The sequence below is a fragment of the Cherax quadricarinatus genome, chromosome 19 (assembly GCF_038502225.1).
Source record: "Cherax quadricarinatus isolate ZL_2023a chromosome 19, ASM3850222v1, whole genome shotgun sequence".
Classification (NCBI taxonomy): Eukaryota; Metazoa; Arthropoda; class Malacostraca; order Decapoda; family Parastacidae; genus Cherax; species Cherax quadricarinatus.
The window spans coordinates 37296500-37299139 of record NC_091310.1 but is presented as its reverse complement, the minus strand read 5'-3'; the positions used below and the strand labels follow the sequence as shown (position 1 = coordinate 37299139).

The 2640-nt window shown below is 36.0% G+C and overlaps 1 protein-coding gene across 1 annotated transcript in view; it reads right to left on the bottom strand.

Annotated features, from left to right (window-relative positions):
• Window positions 1-1119: 1119 nt before the first annotated feature.
• LOC138852961 (cuticle protein AMP1B-like) overlaps window positions 1120-2640 on the bottom strand; it is a 2183-nt gene continuing 662 nt past the window's right edge. The window contains exons 2-3 of the mRNA XM_070086845.1: window positions 1841-2046; window positions 1120-1708 (exon numbers count right to left, since the gene is read on the bottom strand). Of these exons, the coding sequence (XP_069942946.1) occupies window positions 1537-1708; window positions 1841-2046 (378 nt within the window). The 3' untranslated portion in view covers window positions 1120-1536. The remainder of the gene's footprint in view (window positions 1709-1840; window positions 2047-2640) is intronic.

Sequence of the window (2640 nt, the reverse complement as noted above, 5' to 3'; positions counted from 1 at the left end):
ATATATATATATATATATATATATATATGTATATATATGTCGTGCCGAATATGTAAAACTGGTCAATTAGCAAGAACTCATTTAAAATTAAGTCCTTTCTGAAATTTTCTTTTATACGTTTAAAGATATATTTTTTTCATTAATGTTAATGTAAAAAAATTTAATTTTGCACCAAAAGAATCTTAGAAAACTTACCTAACCTTATTATAACAAGAACAATTTATTTTAGCCTAACCCAACTAAATATATTTTAATTTGTTTACAGTAATTTAATACTAAACAAACACGGTGAAATATATTTTTTTCGTTAGGTTCAGAATGATTTTGGCGTAATTATTGCATACACAAATTTTCGCTTGTCCTATATGGCAAGAGGAGCGTTGCTATTTAAGCCAAGATCGCAAGTTCTGCCTATTCGGCACGACATATATATATATATATATATATATATATATATATATATATATGTATATATGTATATATATATATATGTATATATGTATGTATATATATATATATATATATATATATATATATAGTGGATAAAAAGGCTTCAAGAAAGAATATTTAGATTTCTTCCTGAAACCATTTGAATATTCCACTTGAATCTGCTGTATCAAACAAAAGAAAACATTCGCAGAATCCATGGAAATGGGTTATGTAACTATTGTATTGAAAAGGAGAAGCAGCATATTGCTGGTTGTAATTATGTGTGTCGCTCTTAGTGTTACGTTGCATCACGAATTCCTGAGGGATCAGGACGGACCTGAAGGTCAACTATATTATTTTCCTATTTATGGATTAGTTGTTACAGCCACGTTATTGTAACTCATAACTCGGGTTTTCTCTATGACCATTACTTGCTTAACATTTGACCATAAAAATAATATAAATAATTTTAGTGGACAAAGACTGGATTTCCTCACGTTGGCTTTAAAACACAATGATATGTAAGTGCTCATTAAACACGAAAGAAACTGTACATTAATAGGTTTTTAGTCTGTTCATTATACTAGGATGTATAAACACACACATTATGTTATGTATAATCGGTGTTATTTGCAAAAATATTTTATTCCTTGTGTTAATACGTTTGCACTTAAACATATTAAAATTTCGTGGAGGAAGTACTGCCGTAGGCCTACTGCTCATTAGATTCAAATATCTCATTCGTAAGTTTGCTAAATACGTTGTTTTTGCTGTAACTCTGTACCACACAAAGCGCATACAGTTCATAGATGATAAATAATATAAAACACAGTGCTAGAACAGGTGGAGAATAAACCCAAACAAAAAGTGCTAATGTAATATTTATTATACAGCGGGAAGAAGAATGGATTTGTCCAGAGTAAGACGACTGTGTGATGGAGAATAACCCATCCAAAACTGTCGGGGAGGAAGGTGAAAGAGGAAGGGTTTCTAATTGATGTATTTTTCACAAGCGCAAAGGACCTGCCTAGTATGGGCCAACAGGCCTGCTGCAGTGTTCCTCCTTTCTTATATTCTTATGTTCTTAAGAGCAAGTCGATCTCCTACTTATTTGTCGAAGGTGATGCCTCTAGCACGCTGATCCTGAGCGATGCGAATCTGCTCAATAGCGTGAGCTGGGAGTGGGTGAGGAGTGGGGAGGTGGTCGGACTGGGGCTGATATCCGTTCTCGTCAGCGATGAAGCTGACCTCGGTGATGGTGCCGTCAGGAAGAGTAAACCTAAGGAAAGCATCACAGTTTTTTTATTATTGAATGTTTCCTTATAATGTTAATCCACCACGACCATTCCAGAAGGAAAAATTGGCTATTTCAGGAGATATAAATATTTTGTCAGTGAAATGTGTATCTTACCTGAAGGAGCCTTGCATGTTGCTCTGTCCTGCAGATCCCGGGGTGCCGGTGTTTTGCGAGTAGAGTCTGTTGCTAGTTTCAAACTCGTGTTTGAAGTTTCCGTTTCCGTCGTCGCTCCTGACGTCATTTACGGTGACAGCTTGGACATCACGAGGATCTCCCTGAGGGAGAGCGAGAGCCAGGGAGACGAGGGAGGCGAGGAGCACCTGTAGGAGAGACAAATAGTTTGTAGTTCGAGACATGACATTGGAAACGGACGGAATGAGAAATCATCAGCTCCTGGCGTTCATCCTCCCTTATTCTTAGTTTGAACATTCTGCCATTCTACACTTCTTCAGCTTAATCACAGTCATACACACGTTTTTCCGCATTCTGCCAGCGATTCTCATGGAACTATATAAAACTGATTGTGGTATTAGAATTCCTTTATCTTTTCTATACGCGTCAGAAGTGTCTGTGCTTGTAAATGTTTATTAACGTGATTCACTAATTTCAAAGTTTTGCAAGATTTTTTGTTATAAGAACAATGAACAAATTCGTAACTTACTCCCATTATATTTACTTCCATTATATTTAGTTTAATAAATCTAATTTCCACATTCATATATCTTAAAAAAAAGATACTTAGTTTTCCTTCGCTAACTCATCAGATTTGTAGTTCTCACTAGACGTTGTTATGAGAGCCACAGCACAGGACGAACAGTGATTATTAAACTGAGACGAGTCTACGAAAACTAGTGCGGGGGAACAGTGGCGACAGCGGTAGTCATGCTAAGGCTCACCGCTTCTCTCGTGCCTTC